The sequence below is a fragment of the Glycine soja genome, chromosome 2 (genome assembly GCF_004193775.1).
Source record: "Glycine soja cultivar W05 chromosome 2, ASM419377v2, whole genome shotgun sequence".
In the NCBI taxonomy this organism is placed as follows: Eukaryota; Viridiplantae; Streptophyta; class Magnoliopsida; order Fabales; family Fabaceae; genus Glycine; species Glycine soja.
In genome coordinates this window covers 4,744,612-4,763,828 of record NC_041003.1, presented here as the reverse complement: position 1 = coordinate 4,763,828, position 19,217 = coordinate 4,744,612, and the positions used below count along the sequence as shown (strand labels likewise).

The window sequence follows — 19,217 nt, the reverse complement described above, 5'->3', positions numbered from 1 at the left end:
AAGTCATTCCCATCATGAGGTTGAACTGAAATTATAGTGCTGCTTATAGATCGAGCCGTACAATACATATGCAATTTTCAGTACCTATGATCACATATCTTCAACAAATAAGTATTTTAATCGGTATTCTAACTTCATATTTTAATAAATATTTTAATGGGTGTTCTAACTTCATATAAAATGTTATCATTATGTTATTATTGAAAGAATATTTCTCATTGTAGAACCAAAATTAACTAATATTGAACCAACAAATTGTTCGCGCGCGTTATTTTTTTTCTTCTGAACTCAGCCCAACCCCAAACTTGTCTTGTAAATTATCCTAATTATAATTTCTTATCCTTAACCCGATCCTATCCCAGTAAGATCCAAAAGTTTGTTTAACCTGATATGTGAAAAATATCACAATAAGAATTTGAAATCATTAAAAGCTATTTCACCCTTGTTTAATGTTTAGCATAGCTCAAAATTATTTTCCTATTTGCTTATATAGCACATAAATAAGATGAACTGGGTGTATTTATTATTTTTCAAAATATATAGCGAGGTGAAAATCATTTTTTCTTTTTCATTTTTTTTTTAATTTTCACTCCTCTATACATTTTACATTACAACATTGTCATTGCTCACAAACTAAAACAAGCACACCATGAAAAAAAAATTATTCAAATTTTGGGTTATCTGTTACTAATATCAATATGAAAATGGCTAAACACAACGATGAATAAATGATGCATAAGAAAGGGGCACAAGACACAAGCCTCTGCTTCGAAGGTCTGGCATGAATTCTCTTCTATCTACCTTATTTGAATCCTGCATGTAGCAAGAAAACAAAAAATAGTTTATATCACGTATTGAATGACGGACTATTTATGATGAATTTCAAATTAGCTAATTTTCCGATGTCATAATCATTTTTTTATATATTTTTTTTACTTTTTTTTTCCTTTTCTTTTCAACTAGTGCAGACGGTTTAAACGTCTCGCATGACTGAATGTACTAGAGCAAAAACAGTCTCATGCATTAATTATTACGTACAATCTCAACTATTATAATTATCAAATATACTATAACTAAATATACAATCAAGTATTTTTTTTAGACATTCAAGTATATTGTTTTTTTACAGCAATCAAGTGTATTTTTAAATCATTCAAAAAACTAAATTCTCTAATTGATGATTACTAATTTATTTTCTAAAGTTTACTCTTCGCCTAGGAGTCAAATTCTGCACAGAAATATCAACAAAAACTATACTATATGCATTTCTTACCAGCTGCACCATTCTAGAGGGCTTGCTTTGTGCGGATTTCATGTAAGGGATGCTCAAAGTCTGCAGTGAACAAAGAGAATATTGTACGTAAGTCTGAAAGAAATATATCAACGTAATTTGTGAATTTATTTCTTTCCATATTTGTGGAAGAAATATAGTTAAAGGGCCTTTAGTTAACAAGCCCTAGGTTCGTACGTACACTTAAAACAGTGCAGCTTAATTACCAGCTATATTAATAACGGTTGATCTAATAATGTCTAAATATCCACCTGAATTTGTTGGTGAAGGAAATGGATGTAGCCAATGGCTTCACTCAACACATAGGCTGTACTGGTCTGCGAATTAAAGAACATAAGTGTTAAATTAAAACAAAAAAACAACAAAAAAATATTTTAGGAATTATTATTTTATAATAATAATAATAATAAGAGAGATCTACTTACATAATCAATAAGATCTATTTCAATTAGTTAAATATAATACATAAATAATTATAAATTTCATAGTATCATGTGTTCAATTTTCACGCACACATATAAAAGACACGCAAATAAGTGGCAACCAGAGAGATCAGATATGATGTACCTTTCCGAAAGGTGCCACTAGTCTCTGAAGAGTTTGGATCCTATCCCCCAATTTTTCCTTTCTTACCTGCTTTAAATTCACTCCACATCGATCAGCCATTTTTATTTAAACATGAAAGTGACCCAAAACATCAATTTAAATGACTTTTTATCATAAAATATTACCTTCAGGGGCGGGCATGATGGCCTTGACTTCTTAACTTTTGCTTCAGATTCTTTTGGTAGAGAGCAATTGCTAGGCCTTTTCTTCGTTGCAACTTCACTTACAAATGATGAAGTCTATAATTTACTAGAAAAGGTTAATTAATCCAATCGAATAGGATCACCGATGAAACTTAATTATTTTGTTTATAATGTAAAAACGAAATTCGTGTTTCAAATATTACTCAAATTTACTAATTAGTTTTAGCCTCTGTTATGCTTACAGAAATACCAGGACACCCTGATTTAAGACGGTATATATGAAATACATACACACACAATCATTGGAAATACAAGATTAATTTGATGGTAGACAGAAGAAAGAAAAGAATAGGTCAATTTCTCACTAATAAAAATTAATAAATTAACAACTAATATTTATAGATAAAAAAAATACACACAATCAATTATTACTGTAAATGCATATATTTGTAAAAAAATAAAACTTCACAAACAGCTAAACATTCATAAGAAAAAGAAAACAACAAGAACTATTTTTTTTTTTTGCCTAACTTCAAATTAACATATAAAAGTCAGATGATAATATAAGAAAAAACTTATGTGTATAAATTGATTTTAAAGTCATAAGAAAAGTTTAATTCATTATATATATATATATATATATATATATATATATATATATATATATATATATATATATTTGAGAAGAGATGTAGACAAAATATAGCACTCACTTTACTTGAGCTGTTTGATGGACTGTTTTCACGGCCATGCATATGGCTGCGACTCAAAGATATGCTCTCGTTAAGACCAAAAGTATCATAGCAAGGTTGGATTAATCCACAACTCCCACCATAACTTGTATGCAGATCAAACATTTTAGGGTTTAATCCCAAAGAACATGAAACTAAGGAAGAGGCCATATCTAGGGTTGGTAAATTTGAAATTAAGGAAACATCGCCAAAGTTATTATTATATCTCTTGCTTAGGGTTCCTCCATCTATAGGCCTGTCATTGGGAAAAAACTCTTCACCAGTTACACCAATACTAGATAAGAAACTAGGAGAAGAATATTGTGATGATTCCTCCATACCCTTCATGGAGGTATTGATCATTCCACCTTTGAAGATTCTTGCAGGAAAGAGATTATTATTATCACTAACTGGATGCTGAGTTATGAGGCTTTTTCCATTGTGAAAACCAAAGGCTTGCCTTGTTGAAATTCTAAGTGAATCAGTCATGGCGTGCTTCAGTTGTAGCTCTCTTGAATTTGTGAAGCACTGATCAGTTAGAAACCCACGGTCATAGCCATTGCTGAAAACAACAAACACACATTTATAAGCTATAATGGATGCTATCACTGTTTCAAAGATGAAACAACTGAAAAGCAATCAAAGAAAAGCAGTAGAATAATAATCATGAAATGGTCAAATGTGAAATCAAGATAAATAGTACTATTTGAAGACATATACTACCACTACAGCGAGCCAACTTTAATAATTAAAAGATTTAATTTGTAGTAGTGGAGAGTTCTGTGCAAACTGATGTATATACTTTTCTACTATATATGTCCATATCTTAATTATCAAAAGAAAATGTCCATATCTTTTCCATAAGTAGTTAATTTTTGCTGAATAACATTCACAGGGAACCCCACAAGCCCGAGAAAAAATAGTGATATAAGAAGCCAGCTTCTATAATATTTTACTAAGGGGGGTTCAAAGAATTCAAATATCGTAACTCCTAGTTCAACGAATTCATTAGTTTCACCTGAGACAATTATTGTTACAACAATAAAGGGATCATATATATATATATATATATATATATATATATATATATATATTGTGGTATATAAGTTATAAATCAAGAGTTAAGTTCATCTTAAAAGGGTGAAAGCACTTACTACATGTTGCTTGGGATCCATGATTGATTAGTGATAAAGGAAGGTGTAGAGTCAGGTGGTGGGATTGTTGAAGTTATACACTGAGTAGATTCTTCTTGGAGCTGATGCTGAAGATGGAAACGGGCAAACTCCATAATTGTTCCAAGCCTTGAAGATCCCAAAAACAAAAGTAATCGATCTAATTAGCTATAGCTACCCTATATATCAACCTTGAGATGCCCTTTCACTTTTTACTATGCAATAAGATGGGATATATTTCTTGATATATATTCGATACCATATGCATGCACAAGTTGCAGCCCTTTTTCTCCTTGTTGCAAAATCTCTTCTTGCCTCGTTAAGTCCTTTTGAGCTCACTTCAAAAGAACTCTAGTTATACAGTGAAATTCCCAAAGCAAAACTGCATAGAGCTTTGAAAAAGGGTCCTGAAAGAAGGGTTATGGTGCTAGACAGCAAGGGTTATCATATATATACTGGTCCTCTCGGATCAACAAGTTGATCACTGTGTTTCTGCTTTTAGGATAGACATAAATATGACACCTTCGGGGAATATGCATGAATATAAGTAAATTCTTCCTAAAGCTGTGCTAGTGGTATGGACCTTTTTCCTCGGTAAAAGGTTAGTGGACCTTTTGTTTTGCCTACAATAATATATATCAAACTAAATAATAGTACTATTTTAATTTTGGTTAAGATATCGATTTTGAGTCATGCGGCAAAGCGTGATTGAGCTAATTATTTGAGCCATCTCTTTGTTGGGGAAATTGTATTTGTATTGTCAAATTCTTTTAGCCACCATCATTATTATTGAAAGGGAATGGTGATTGGGTTTAATTAGAGTCATCTCTTAATTAGTTTGGGAAATTGTAATTGCATTAATTGTCAGACGTTTTTTCAGCCACCATCATCATTAATGGCTGTTTTGGTGATGGTTAGGTTTCAGTGTTGTATATGGATTTTTTTTTTTTATTTGTAAGAATTGAATACAGTAACAAAAACGTTATACCAGTCACACACTTCACTCCATCAATTGAATAACTCCTTTAATATAAGAATTGTTTTGGTTAAGGGTCAAGGTCTAGAGAAAGTTTTTTTTAAAAGGAAGATTCAGAGAAAAAGTTATTCAATTATGGATTGAGTTAGATTAATTATTTGAGTAATATTTTTTATCAACTTAATAACTTATATCAATCTAACCAAATTTGGATTATATAGTCTTAGGTTGTCGAGTTACATAAATTTAATTTTGTGACTTTTTATAGAAATATTTTATGAAATAAAAAAATATTAGTTTTAAAAAATTTAAATAGTGATTTTTTTCATGTTAAAAATATTATTTGATTTTGAAAAATACTTGTCTCATCCTTATAGGAACCTTTTGAGAGACTTGTTTGATCCATTTTACAAGACTCTCTAAATTATTTCTTGCAATGTGTGAGAATTCGAAAAAAATGACTCACCACAAATTAATAAGATAAAATACATAATTATTATTCTTTTCCCGCATATTAATTAATTAAGTGGAAAAAGAGAATAACGAGTTGCAATAATTTCAAAGTGTAATTTTACAAAATAATACAAATATAAAATATTAATAAATATAATGTCACTAACTAAATTAATAAATTCTTTTAATTGTTGTATTTAATTAGATAAAAGAGTATTATATATAGAATGAATTTATATATATTGATTAAAATTAAAATAAAATAATGAGATAAATCAAACCAGGTTTAATCCGTTTTGAAATATGCAAGTCAAAATATTTTACCCGATTGAAAGTTTCTTTAATTAAAGATCTATTAGTTATACAATTTTTTTAAAATCACATATAAACTTATTTAAGTATATATAAATAATATATTATTATTATTATAGCGTAGCAAATTTATTAGGTTATTTAAAGACTTAGACTTACTGTATATTAATATATTATATATCTATTGGTAGCATCACTAGTAGTTCAACAAATGATCTATTGGTAAGTTAAAAATATTTGCTGATAAAGTTTTTAAATATAGTTTTAGTAAGTAGGTTTATTGTATCTAGTTATTAAATTTATATAAGATAAATAAGTTAAATTGAATCCTTAAATTTTTTAAAAAAATAGGCCGAACAAATGAAAAGAGTTGGTGGGAAGTACGGGTGAAAGTAGGTTAAATCATTCGTTGGAGTCTTATGGTTCAACCTGTATAAGGTCTGGTCTGATCCAACTTATTTAGTAAAAAGATTAAGCTCAATTTTTTTAAAAAAGAAACCTATTTAGTTAAATAGGTCAAACCATAGGCCATAAGAAAAATCTATTAAACATGACAGGCCAGTCCGTTTAACAATAATATTTTTATGATGTATAATATTATAATTATTTTATTTAAATTACAAAATTATTTTAGTAGTTTGACAATTTGAATCATTTTAATTAATGTTTAAAATAAGTTAATTCATATAAGTACGTAGTAGGAATATGAACTCTTTTCTTTTGGTGAAACTTAAAAGACTTTGATAGTATATCGCATGTAATGTTTGTAGGCAAATTTTTTCCATATCTTATGGTTTAAATTTGTCTTATTGTTTTTAATGAAAATTTGTGGTTTTATTTTTAAAAATAATATTTTTTACACTTCTTAATATGAAATAGGCTTTTAAATGAGCTAATCAGCTTGATGGGCTTTTACAAAGATCAACTCAGGCCTAAAAGTAGGCTCATGACGAGTATTAGGCCCAAACTTAGGTTATGAAAATATAAAATAGGTTAGACAAGTAAGACTTGACTCAGCTCATTTTCATCCCTAGTGGAAAGGATCAATGAATTGAATATTAAAGATGAAGATGAAGGATTGGAGGAAGAGGAAATAGAAAGGAGAAGGGGTTTCTAGATTTTTGGAGAGTTTCTAGGAGATACAAATCCCTCTTACAACAAAAACTGAGGATCAAGAAGCTCAAAGGGGATGGCAATACCTAGTTTTTCCATTCCATGGTTAAATGGGGAGAAGGAAGCTTAGTGGGATGAAGAGGTTCGAGATAACATGTTCTTGGGAGGAAGACCCACTCATTGTAAAGAGAGGAATTTTGGATTTCTTTAAAACAAGTTCAAAGAATATGGAGGGGTTAGACCTTTATCGAGTGGGGTTGAATTTGAAAAAATTGGGAGGATGGAAAATGAAGCCTTATGTGTAGTATTTTATTGAATAGGTGGTTAAAAAGACGATGTGAGAGTGTAAGGGGAATAAAAGTCCATGGTCTGGTGACTTTAATTTTCATTTTATTAAGAAGTGTTGGGAATTTGATGAGTAGTGAGTTTTTAAGCATGACGTGAGAGTTTTGAGAAAAATGGATCCACTTTGAGGGGTGGAAATCCTTTTTTTATCACTTTGATTCTTGAGAATGATAACCCCAAGGTCTTGGGGAATGGGGATTATAGATCTATTTCACTCATTGGATGCTTATGTAAAGTCATTGTTAAAGTCTTGGCAAAAAGATTGAAGGGCGGTTTGGATAAAATCATTGATGAAAGGCGATGTACCTTCTTGGGAAGAAGGCATGGTAGATGGTTTACTTGTTACTAATGAAGTGATGGATGAGGCAGAAAAGAGGAAGAACTATTTTGTTGTTGATGTTGATTTTGAGAAAGCTTGTGACTTCGTGTGTTGAAAAATTCGTGATGGATGAGGCAGAAAAGAGGAAGAACTATTTTGTTGTTGATGTTGATTTTGAGAAAGCTTGTGACTTCGTGTGTTGAAAAATTCTCTTTTTATATGATGAGGAGGATGAAGTTTTATGAAAAATATATTATTTGGACTAAAAGGTGGGCTAGTATCTTCAGCAGTCTCAATTTTGATTAATGGTAGTCCAACGAAAGAATTTAGACGAAAAAGAGGACTAAGACATGGTGACTCCATTACACCTTTCTTGTTCCTCTTGGTGTCGAAAGACTTATCCGATTTGATAAGGCATGCCTGAAGACTCTTGGCTATAAGGGTTATGTGGTGGGGGAAAGATCAACTAGAAGTCCCCTTTTTATATTTTATTGATGATATACTTTTCTTTATTAAGGCAATTTGCTAATAATATACTTTCCTCTACCGAAGCATCCTCTTGGTTATAAGGGTTATGTAGTTGAGTATTAAAATTATTGCCACACATGATGGATCAAGATACAAATATGCTTTAAAATGTGACTATCAAAACATATATATTATAACTCTACTAATTATGTATCATTCCTATCTTAATCAAAGTGCAAATACTCATACACAAGGGCGAACCCAATAGAAGAAGTTAAAGGGACAAATATAAGGTAGATGACTTTGTAATAAAAAATAACATTAATCATTTATTTTATAAAAAAGCCCAAAATCTATGAAAGTAAAATTTGGCAAATGTTTGGTATAACTTAATATTTAGTTTATTTTTCCAAAGTTTATATAACAATATTTAGTTTCATAAATTTGAAATTAGATTTATACTGTCATACATTCAAAGCCAAAATTAGATTGAGGTTAATTAACAATGACAAGAAAAGAAAAGATGAAATAAAAGAAAAAAATAATATATGAATAATAGTAAAGTTATCAATTTATTATGTAGTGTAAGTTTATCTCACAGACAAAAATTAATTATAAATAATATTTAATTCTTTAAATCAGTTATAACCATATCAATATAAAAGAAAAGATAATAATATTATTTGACTACAAATATAAATGTTTATAACCTTTAAAGTAGCAGTAATACATTGTAAAAGAAAAAGATATTAGCAAAGAAAATAAATTACATTGAATATTTTATTTTAAAAAAGAAAAAATCTTAATTCTTTCAATGATGAAGACTATCAAAGAAAATAATATTTATAAAAAAAATCATATTATGTTATTATTTTTGTAATGAATACTATAAAAAAGAATAAAATATTTTGTCAAAAAATAAAATAAAATAAAAAATTAATTTAATGTTAAAATAGTTTATATTATATATATATATATATTAAAAAAATAGAATTAAAAAAACAGGGGGCCTAGGCCCCCCTCCAATATACATGAGTCATACATGTATTTCTCTTTATTACAATAATTTTCATTAAGATGGATTTAGCTTGTTTTAAACTATTGTGATAAGGGTTAATTATAAATTTTATCAGTTATTTTTTATTATTTTGTAAATTTTATTACTTAAGTTTTTTTTAAAAATTTTATCATTTAATTTTCCAATTTTTGTGTATTTTATTACCGTTGATGGACTTTTTTTTTTTACTAAACTAGGCAATTTTATAAAATTAAATATCAAACTTAGTGATTTCAAAATTTTTTATTAAACAAGATTTTAACTTTTTAGATCGGTTATAATCATAAATGATATAGAAAACCACTTTTTTACATTGGTTATAACTATAATCGATATAAAAAATTTATACAAAAAACTTTTTACATCGTTTTGTTATCATGATGGTAAAATGTACACAAATAAAAGATTTAGATGGTAAAATATAAGAAATATTAAAAGTTGGATGATAAAATTCATGAAAAAAAAACTTTGAGTAATAAAATCTATAAAATTATAAAAGTTTAGTGGTAAAATTTACAAAAATAAAACTAATAAAATTTGGTAGGAAAATTTGCAATTAAACCATTGTAATATGATAATTTTGTTAAGTGTTTCTTTAGATTAGACCTGCCTGATTTTGAACCAATCATCGTTGACTTCTTTAAAGTTAACAACATTTATAAACTTAGACTTTAATGTATAGAGGTCATAGTTAATATTTTTAAGTAGAAAATTAAAATTAAAGAATGTTGTGCAATAAAATTTTTGAGATCAATTATATCAATACAAAACAATATTGTTATGTTTGCATTATAATTAGTTTAGATGTCTAGTAATATTAGTTAATAATCTTCATGAATGAGTTTTTTTTTATGAATTATGTGGCATTGAGTTAACGTCTTAACGAGACAAATGCAACCACTTTATATAATTTCTAGAATCCATAATTTAGCATAATTAACTCTAAAGTCAGAACAAATGAAAAAGGAGATAAGTAAATCTTAAGCACCTTTTATCTTTCCATTAAATTTTTGATTCATAAATACCTTTTATCTTTCAGTATAACCCAATCCATAATTTATGCAACAGTACCTCACGTGTGTTTTGACTTCACTTTATGAGTGGCCATTTAATCAAATTAAAGTGAGCAAGTAGCTTCAACGTACTTGATACATTGCTTATATATGTATAGTAGCTGATCTTCAAAAGCATCGAATTCCTTTTGCTATGTCTTTCTCTCGTGTTAAGTTGTCACAAAGGTTCTCATTTTCCCTGCAGCAAAAAAAAAAAAAAAGAAAAGAAGGTTACTCTCATTTTCCAGAAATTTTATTTTTCGGAAAAGGCTGTTATATTCCCTTTTAAGTTTTTACAGTCACATTCTACGCATTTGCTCCAAGTACCGAATATTGTTGCCGATAAGACAAAAATGGTCAGTCATGGGATCAAAATTATAATAATTTATGGTAGTGCTGATATTTAATTAATATTTAGGGTAATATTTATAACAGAGCAGTATGGAAAAAAGGAACCTATATATAATGTTATATATTTTCAAATATGAGGACTGCTACTGTAGATTTAAAATAACATTTTGTATAGTGCAAACTGATTGGAATATTGTGGTTCGATATGAAGATGGTGGCATTATTAATTACCATGCTGTACGGTTACTTTTAGACATATTTTAATCCTAGGAGTCCCTAATCTCTGTCTATGCCAATTCATTTGTCGGCATCAAATGGAAATCCACGCTGGATGCTTAATAGATTGATATGATGAAAACTATAAATTAACTAGTAATTATTAGCCCGAGTAATGTACGGTTTTCTTTTTAAGTGTTAATGGCTATATAATTTAAAGATTTAACATTTTCATGCATGTTTATATATGATAATAGTAGTATAACACATTTCTTGTACGCAACTGGTTAATATTTTAGTGCAATTTGGAATTGAAAAAGATGGCCATAGTCTTTAATAGTCAAATAAATCTTAGTAGACTTTGATGATAGTCAAATAAATAACTATTAAGACATAAAAGTTTTAATTAATTAATTAAAAAAACATATTAGATTTCTCTCACTATAGTATAATGAAACAATAAAGAATCATAAAATAAAAAATATATTAGATATATATTCTTTGAGGATTCTATAAGAAAAGAACTATTTATATTGTATATATTCTTTTACATGCATAAAGTGAAGGCTAAATAGTTGCTGCACTAACAATAAGTGGCAACCCTTAGTCAAAATCAAGGAAACAAATTGAAACAGAACTTGATTTTCTCCTATAATAAGAAAATAACATGGACATGATTATAGGGACAATAAACCAATTAATTTTGAATTAAATCCTATGTTTACATTTATGACTAATATGTCCCTGCAAGATGGAGGAGGAGTCAACGACACCAATCTTGGTGATGAGAAACTCATGGCGTGGTTGGGAGAGTGGCTTAGTTAGCAAGTTTGCTAGTTGATGGCTCGAAGGAACATGAGACACTTTGACTTCACCCTTGACAACAATGTCACGAACAAAATGGTAATCAATAGCTAAGTGCTTCATCCTTGAGTGAAAAAATGGATTTGCACAAAGATATGTGGCACCAATATTGTCTAAAAAGATAGTTGGTTGCTTGGTTAATTTGATGCCAAGTTTCAATAGTAGTTGTTGTAGCCATAGAAGTTCAAAAGTTGTTAATCCAATAGTGTGATATTTAGCCTCAGTTGAGGATCTTGCAACTATGGATTGTTTCTTGCTAGACCAAGATATAGCATTTGGACCAAGATAGACAATATATGCACCTGTAGACTTTTTGTCATTTGTATCACCACCCCAATCTACATCACAAAAGGCAGTGAGATCATGGTTTTTGGTTGCAACGAGTTGTAGACCATGTGAGATGGTATGCTTGAGGTAGCGTCACAAAAGGCAGTGAGACTATTTTGATTGTTTGAAGTTTGATAACTGGACTGAAGGTGTCTTTATAATCAATGTCCGGTCGTTGATGAAACCCTTTAGCTACAAGCCGGGCTTTGTAACGAGCAATCAATCCATTTGGATTTCTTTTCAAACGAAACACCCATTTGTTTTCAATGACATTAAAATGGGGTTGACTGGGGACTAGAGACCGTGTACCATTGTTCATGAGAGCGGTAAATTCTTCCAACATGGCTTGCTTCCATTGATGATATTGTAGTACTTTGGATACACTGGTTGGTTCTTTAATTGGCAGAATTGGATGTTTGCTCAAAGAGAATAATTTCTTTGGTTTGAATATTCCAACTTTTCCACAAGTGACCATGGGATGTTGAGATATAGTTGACATAGAAGACCGAGAGAGTGATTCCACTGCAAGTGATTGAGAAGAAGATGAAACATGGACAGGTTCGGGAAAGGGTAAGGTAGGATGGTGAGGTGTGCCATCTGGTGAGTTAATGGTGGGTGGGGTGGAAGCTTGAGTGAAATGAGGGAAGTTAGTGGGGTTATGAATATGGGACACAGTAAGTTTGATTGGAAACTGAAAATTGTTGTTGAACTCCATGAGTTCTTTTAACTCATTGGTGGTAGTGGAAGTGGTGGGTGTCATAGAAGGATCGTGTTTAAAGTGCTGTAAGACTAAGACAAATCTGATACCATATAAGAAGGAAAGAACTATTTATATTGTATATATTCTTTTATATATATGGAGTGAAGGTTAAATAGTTGCTGCACTAACAATAAGCCACAACCCTTAGCTAAAATCAAAGAAACAAATTGAATCAAAATTAAAGTAATAATAGTAGAGCTTGATTTTCTCCTATAAAAAAACAACATGGACGTGATTATAGGGACAATAAACCAATTAATTTTAAATTAAATCCTATATTTGCATTTATCACTAATAAGATATAAACTTGATTAAGCTCAACTCAACCCCCATTATGTATATAATAAAAAATGATAATGGACTAATTCAAACGAAAGAAGATTACTCAAAGTCTCAAACAATATTCATAGAATTTAACGAGATATTTAAGAAAAATATAATCACAGAGAAATTATATAATTATTAAGAACCTAATAATACTTTCACGCTGTTTTCTTAACACATGACAAAATTTTACATAATTTTATTATGAAAAATTGATATTTGATTAGCCAGTAAATAAGAAATAAATAGCTAAATAAAAAATCGTGAGGAAAATTGGTTAGGTAAATTAACAAACATTTGATTAAGTAGATAAATATGAAAACAAAATATTTATTTTGTAACTAACATAAAAAGAAAAATAAGTAGAACGAATTGATAGAATTAAATATAAATATAAATTATAAGGTTAAAAAAAGGCTAAATAAAATATTTTATTTATTTTAAATGAAGGAGTTATCGTCAATGAAAAAAGAAAATATGCAAAAATGATGAATTAATTTTATATGATTTCAGTGATACATTTATAGTTTTATTTTCAATTAATCAAATAGTATTATACTTTAATATGTTTACCATAAATAGTTAATTTAACTGACAAGAATGAAACTATTTTCCACAATAAGTTCATTGATAAGAATTATATTAAGTTAATCATTTTTAATTATCGACTGATTATATAAAATGATCAAATTATAAGTAAATTTTATTATAATTGAAATCTCTAAAATATAAAATATTATTCTTTTGGTTACAGATAAAATATTATATAATTAACCATATTAAAGTTTCACATATATTAAATTATCAATCAAGTAGAGACAAAAAGAAATTATGTGGTTCATATTGCCTAATGTGAATGATGCATATAACTTATGATTGCCTAGGTACTGCCTACTGATATATGGTGTTCAATTATTGTTAGCTAGTTAACTACTATAATACATTAGTTCTACTAATTTGTGGTGGTATTTCTCTTTTTCTGTTTTCTTCAGTAAAAACCGCATGCACGTATTAAATTTATGGTTTAATTATTCTTTTTTATCCTTATAGTTGTAATATCTTTCCACTTTAATTCATTCTAATTCATATATTGCAATCTTTTAGCCTTTTTTACTCTCTTCTAACTATGCTTAACATCATATTACATCCATATCTTTTAAAACTGTTCTTTGAGGTATTTTGGGTTTGTCATGTGGCTCATAGCTCACAATTAATAACTATTTAACTAATTTTTCCACCATTTTATGTAGGGCAACTCATGTCTATAGTTATATATTTAAATTTTATTATTCACCTCTCATACTTTTTTGACATTGACGATGTTTGCGAAGGTATATGTAGGTCATATTGCTCAATGAAAACTATCATTTATAAATTAAGTTTTTTAATAATTAATGATTTTTAATTTATTTATAATTAACTTTGGTAAAAATAAATAGTTTATAACTAACCTATCAACTATACTAATCAAAATCATTAGTTAATAATCGAGGAGATGAATCAAAATTATTAATTTATAAAACTAAGGGAATAAATATTAAAATTAAAAATTAAGAGAACAAAAATCATGAACTCAAGAAATTAAAAAGATCAAAATTATAATTTAGTTTAGATTTAAATATGTTTTTAAAACCTATAATATACTCATTTTGTAGTTTCATACTACCTATTTTTTTTATTTATTTTATCATCTGACATTTTTAAACTTTTACTTTTGGTACTTATCATTAATTTAAGTTCCTTAAATGATGACATAACACTCTCTTAATTTATTACATTATTCCTTAACGGATGATCTGATATTCTGTTGGTTTAACTACAAGTATTATATTATTATTCAATAGATTAAGACTATTAACATGTATCAAAAGAAAAAGTTTAGAAATATGAGATAATAAAATAAAAAAAATTATTTTTTAGGTAATAAGTTAAAAAAATATATTATAAGTATGAAAAATGTATTTAATTCTTTAATTTATTATGAATGAAATATGATTATGTTTGTCGTAAAAAAAAGTTATTTTTGTATTATTAGCTCGCCACACAACAAGGTCAAAGGCTGGTGAACTTACAATTCCGAACAAATGAAGTAAAAGAAATAGAAAATACGTAAAATAAATTCGCATTAGCAAAAGTGGCTGTAGTTTAGTGGTAAGAATTCCACGTTGTGGCCGTGGAGACCTGGGCTCGAATCCCAGCAGCCACACTTCAAACGATTATTTTTAATTTTTTTGAAAAATGCGGTTTTATTTATGGCCAATGTGCAATGGCGCTTCCAAATTTTCAGCGAAGAAGCAAACCAAAGAGCAAGCATTAGAATGTGCAGCGACAGCGAACAACAAGGATGGCGTTACACATGGGAAGCACAGTCCCACATCCCAACGCTGCGTTTAACGCTCTTCCCTAACGACAAAACCCTAAACCCTTCTCTCCAATGCAAAGACCTCGCCGTCGATCTTCACTCCTCCCACTCCTTCCTCACTCTCACAGCCTCCTTTCTCTCCCTTAGGGTTCCGCTCCCCGCCGTCTTGGTCGATGGCGACTCTCCGGTCGCTTTCCGGCCTCTCTCCGACCACATCGAGGTCAAGCTCCTCCTCCTCCTCCCCGTCGACCACCCCATCCTCTCCGCCCTCGACCTCTCCCAAACCCCGCCGCCGGACCCTCTCGATTCACAATCCGGTATCTCGAAATGCCGCTTCTAATTTTTCATTTTGGACAAAACTTGGATTCAGTGTGTTGTTTTCCAATCAAAATTGAAGTTTTACGGTGGTAATTTGCATTTTGTATTAAAAGATTTCGGGTTACCAAAGGTGAAACTTCAATTCTGATTGGAGAACAACACAGACAACACCTAAACTACTGTATCTGATTGGAGTTTTATTACTTATTTTTTGAATTTATATGTATTGTGTAACATTGTTTTTTGTTTGTTTCAAAAGTTGTGCTTATTTTCCGCTTCTTCTTTTGTTGCAGATGTGAAAATTTTGTCTTCTGCAGGAGAAGTTGACTTCTACTGCAGAACTTGTGCCTTCAAGTTGACCAGAATTCCTCTCAGGTAAATATGCCAATATTATATTCAGCTTAATTTGAGAAATGGAACCTCTTTGTATAAATTTCTCCTCACACACTCGTAGGAGAAGAAAATACCAAGGAAAAACTAACTTCTGCAAATTAGCTTATGTATAAGCTCATTTAAGACACTGGGAAAAAATTATTTCATTTATTTCTTCTTTTATAAGCGCTTTAAGGAGAAGTTTCTCAAAATAGGGTCATAATTATTATATTTTTTTTGTGAAATTATTTCCCCTAAACAATGGTTAGTATGATTGCCAGGTTTTAGTTTTACATATCTGACACTTGGTTGGATGCTATGAGGTTGAAATCAAATTATACGAAAAGTTGATAATAAACTGGCAGTAATAGGGACCAGGGGCTAATGATTTTTTTTTAATGTTTTGTTGTTGAGGTTATTGTATCGTTACTTGTTTAGGAATTTTGTTGAAATGCCATCGGTGAATTGGAGAGAGGTGGCGGACAATTGGTTTGGAGCTTGCTGTTGTTCGTTTGGAGGGATAAGTGAGAAGATGGTGATGAGATATGTGAGTTCTTATATGTGCAGGCCGGGGGTATGTCTAGTAAGTTCTGCTTCTGTCACTCTTTGCAAGGATGATCTTGTGGAATGTAATTTTCTTGAAGGGTGTGGAGAGCAAGAATGTAGTACTGTAACAGAAGTCTCCAGAGATGATGGTGTTGTCAAAGGCATGCGAAACTGTGAATTGAATGATGAAAGAACTTCAACTTGCAGTGACTATGGTGAAGTGACCCATGCTTTTGATAGCAATTCTAGGCTTGTACATCCTGAGGATGAGAAGCTTTCTGTGAATTTGAGGTGTGAAGTTGCGAAGAGTAAACCTGGTTGTGGTGACTTCCCTGATTCATGTCCAGATTTGAATCATGCCGAAGATGTGACCCAAACTCCTAGTTGTTGTGCTCATTTGACAAGCAATGTTGGGCATGGAGACAGTGAACACAATTTATGTGGAACTGCTGGAAAGAAAGGGATGCCAACAGAGACTGTGGAAATTCTGGGAAATCAGAAGTCTTTCCTCAACGGTTATCTTGAAGATGTTTTCATGGCTAGATTATCAAATCTTTCTAAGGATATTGATTGGCGTGAATTTACGTGCCCTCAATGCACGTCTCTCCTTGGAGCCTACCCATGTCGTGAGGGACAGACACCTGTAGATGGGGGAGTACGATTTTTCAAATGTTATATTTCAACTTGTGTGCAAGTTGGAGGATCAGGGGATATGTTCAGGTTAGCTAAGAATGACTAAATTCACTCTGTCATAATAGTTCTTTATCAGAAAGAAAAAAGGTCACTTAGTTTTGTGTCATTATAACTCAGTTGCAGCTAACCAGGGAGAACTAGATTCGGTAAAAACATGTATGCTTCTAGGATTTAAGTGAAACTAATGTCTCAATGTATAGTTTCATTCATCCAGTCGCTAATTTTGGGAATAATAAATGAATTAGTTAGATTGATAGATATTAATTGGGTAGTATAAATGTAATATTGGGGAAGAAAAAGCATTAAGTCTCAAAAATTGAAGTATTGGTGGACAAAACTTCTGCCGATGGCAGTGCTATTGCATGCTTCAGGAAGTCCTTCTGCTTGTAGCACCTACAGGCTACAGATAATGTGTGTAAAAGTTTTACCAATCAATGCCATGCATTTATATACAAAAGAGTTAATGGGGAAGACATAGTCTTGACATTCTTGTGAACTCAAGGTTGTTAATCATAAACTTTTTTATAGGCCAAAGGCAAAAAAGAAAACTGTCTGGTATGCTGTTTCTTCTTGATACTGAGAATGAGCACGATTATATCCATGTTGTGTATTCCAGGCTATTGCTATTACTTTTCTTTTTCAGTTAATAGGCCTTACAGTTTTTCTTTTTTCTTTTTTAATTTCAGTGAGAGAAGGGTTATATTTTGAAGTATGTTTGTTAAATACTGATATATCCCAAATAAATTTTAATGCATTATATTTGTCACCAGTAAATATACAATGGGCAAAATGTTTGCAAATCAGTTGATGGAGTGTGCAAATGATGAATCATCATTTCGGTTTGTCATTAGAGATCTGACAACCAAATCCCCCGTCCTGCAAATCATTCTCTTAAATCCAGATACTTGGTCATGTTCTGGGAATTGTTCTAGTTTAGAAGACAAAGACCCAATTGCTAAATTAAAGTTACAGCCCATAATCAAAGTGCTTTTTTCTGACTGCCACAATGCAACAGAATCTCAATCAAGGTCAGTCATCAAATTATTTCTTTTTATCATGATATTCAATTAATATGAAAAATATAATATGTGAAGATTTTTCTTTTTCGTTTGGTCTTTTGAATTAGAAACATATATAAGTTATAATCTTTGCTGTTGTTTATCTTGATATTTTACTAGATGCTTTGACTCCTTTCTTCCTTTTATTATCCTCTTGATAAAAAAGGAGACAATAAATATTTTTTTTAAAAATCTTTCTTTTGATTAAGAACGGGAAGGAATAATGATTTGCTTACCCATTAACTTTGCATAATCTATCGGTTCATGCATGATATATGCATTGTATAAATTGATTCCTACAAATTTGAACAACTTATGCAGGTTGATAGAGGAATGGGCAACAAAGAATTCGGCTGAAGACATTTTCATGTTGACTCGTCAAACACAAGAATTGGTGGGGTTGTTCATATCAGCAAAAGATTTATATCCACCTTGTTGTGCTTCCCTTCAAGGTTTAATTTTGTCATCTTTGCAACTGTAGTAATCTACTCATCAACTCGTTCGGCAACCAAAAGGGTCGAACAATGATTAAAGTTTTGTATTGTATGAAGGAAACGTAAAATTATAGCTAGAATTTACTTGACAGAATAGGTGCCAGAATTATATTGATCTTGATTATTTGGATAGATAATTGGCGTCAATTTGTCTTATCCAACTACGTTATTGCTGGTTAAATCCTATTTAAATTATTTGGGCTGTGTATCACACTACTAGTATTAATGCGGCCAAACCATTTTTAGAAAGCATCGGAGCTGTTCAACTGATTCAAATGAAGCAGACAGCCTGAGAATGTTTTGGTCTTCAAAATTTGTACCAAATTATTCTCAATCTAAAGAAATCTATCAATAATCGAATAAATCTGTGAATAATTCTATGACATTTCCTACCCATTTAATATCCTATTTTATTTTGATAAAAAAAATGAAATACAATTCCTCATTTTTATTTTAATAATTTATTAATAAATCTAAGAAATAAATTGACAGCT

At 30.1% G+C, this 19,217-nt stretch overlaps 2 protein-coding genes and 1 non-coding gene across 4 annotated transcripts; 2 read left to right on the top strand and 1 right to left on the bottom strand.

Annotated features, from left to right (window-relative positions):
* Window positions 1-501: 501 nt before the first annotated feature.
* On the bottom strand, window positions 502-4,436 carry LOC114381974 (transcription factor bHLH110-like). 2 transcript variants are annotated; one of them, XM_028341207.1, is made up of 7 exons: window positions 3,926-4,436; window positions 2,754-3,333; window positions 2,023-2,136; window positions 1,859-1,927; window positions 1,543-1,608; window positions 1,274-1,333; window positions 502-813 (listed from the first exon to the last, which is right to left on the bottom strand). In XM_028341207.1, exons 1-7 carry the CDS (start codon window positions 4,057-4,059, stop codon window positions 709-711), a joined length of 1,128 nt encoding a protein of 375 aa, XP_028197008.1. In that variant the 5' UTR covers window positions 4,060-4,436; the 3' UTR covers window positions 502-708. The 2 variants fall into 2 exon arrangements, with proteins under 2 accessions (XP_028197008.1, XP_028197014.1); XM_028341213.1 differs by having other exon boundaries at window positions 1,859-1,924; window positions 3,926-4,435.
* A 10,578-nt stretch (window positions 4,437-15,014) lies between these two features.
* On the top strand, window positions 15,015-15,086 carry TRNAH-GUG. Its single transcript has one exon. It is a non-coding gene; the product is annotated as a tRNA-His (tRNA).
* A 27-nt stretch (window positions 15,087-15,113) lies between these two features.
* Window positions 15,114-18,918, top strand: LOC114381947. Its single transcript, XM_028341180.1, has 5 exons — window positions 15,114-15,559; window positions 15,854-15,935; window positions 16,371-17,198; window positions 17,942-18,199; window positions 18,551-18,918. The coding sequence occupies exons 1-5, from the start codon at window positions 15,133-15,135 to the stop codon at window positions 18,708-18,710; spliced, it is 1,755 nt and encodes a 584-aa protein (XP_028196981.1). The 5' UTR covers window positions 15,114-15,132; the 3' UTR covers window positions 18,711-18,918.
* The last annotated feature ends 299 nt before the right edge of the window (window positions 18,919-19,217 follow it).